Source organism: Pteropus vampyrus, unplaced genomic scaffold (genome assembly GCF_000151845.1).
Source record: "Pteropus vampyrus isolate Shadow unplaced genomic scaffold, Pvam_2.0 Scaffold644, whole genome shotgun sequence".
Taxonomy (NCBI): domain Eukaryota; kingdom Metazoa; phylum Chordata; class Mammalia; order Chiroptera; family Pteropodidae; genus Pteropus; species Pteropus vampyrus.
In genome coordinates, this window is record NW_011889425.1 from 13,320 (window position 1) to 14,542 (window position 1,223).

The 1,223-nt window shown below is 46.8% G+C and overlaps 1 protein-coding gene across 1 annotated transcript in view; it reads right to left on the reverse strand.

Annotated features, from left to right (window-relative positions):
- LOC111733815 (CUB and sushi domain-containing protein 1-like) overlaps nucleotides 1-1,223 on the reverse strand; it is a 49,256-nt gene that overhangs the window by 6,676 nt on the left and 41,357 nt on the right. Inside the window, exon 10 of the mRNA XM_023525919.1 lies at nucleotides 970-1,045. Within this exon, the coding sequence (XP_023381687.1) occupies nucleotides 970-1,045 (76 nt within the window). The remainder of the gene's footprint in view (nucleotides 1-969; nucleotides 1,046-1,223) is intronic.

The following is a 1,223-nucleotide window of genomic DNA, read 5'->3' on the forward strand; positions in this document are numbered from 1 at the left end:
CCACAAAGTGCCTGACGGTGGAGAGCAGCCGGCTCATCCTCACGGGGCTGCTGGGGCTCGCAGCTCTTTACCCACCTAGCACCTCAGCCCCTCGGTGACGGGAAGGGGGCGGCAGGGAGGGAGACCCGGGTGCAGCACCCGAGTCCCGCAGCTCAGCAGCAGCAACAGCACAGTCGGTACATGTTACTGTGTTTCACTGCTACTTACTTTAATTCCTATTTGTTACTAAGTGCCTTTGAGTCAAACAGACTCTGAAGCATCTGATGATTTCCCAGAGTTTTCAAAATGAAATTCACTCCTTGTCTATACATTTAAAAAATTCAGTGAACTGGCTTTCAAACATCATGGAAATAAGTGCATGCCTTTCAAATCTGAATACTTTCTGATTTTTAAAAATTTGGGAGGATTCAGAAATAGTGTTTGATCAGAATATATAGTGAGTGAAATTTCAGAATGGATTCGACATTATTTAGCAAACCTAGAAGGAAAGCCACGGTTTCCTATCTCTCCACAAACTGATTTTCCAAAGAGAGAATGCTGTCAGCTTTCATTACATGTCGATCTGGAAATGCTGAACGCCATATTTACATGATAAAACGAACAATCCATGCGGTAAGAACGCCATTACTTTTATTATTGTTATTGTTATTATGATATGAAATGCAATACTGAAGTCTTCAGGACACGGACAGTGTTATTTTGGTCATAGCGAATTCAGCTTGACACGAATCCGGCTGATGACACACGTCCCCATCGGTCCTGGAAGCCGGAAGCCGAGTAGATTCTAATTAGAAGCACAAAAAGGGTCCTTTGCTTCTTGATGAGAGATTTGTTTATTTATATTTTCTATTAGATCCGTTTTATTCCTTTAGGTCTGGGAATTTGTCTTCTACATTTTAAAACGTCAGTCGAATAATTCGACATTCGAGTTGTTAAAGAAACGCCGTCCACGAAGGAGCGATTTCTTACCGTTTCTTTCGGTCGCCGTACTGAAGAGCGGGCGAGTGAGCAATTTCTTCTCCCACGCGGCCCGTTTCATACAGATCTACGCCCGGAAGTTCCCGGGAGAGGCGGCCACTCCATGCGCCGTGTGCCCCTCTGGAACCCTGTCTCGTGCTTCCGCGAGCGATGTAATATTTCGCTGACCAGGACGGATAGCGTGTCCCGTCCTGGTGAACAAGCCCCTGGACGCCGGGCCCGGCTGTGGCCGCTCCGACGCGGAC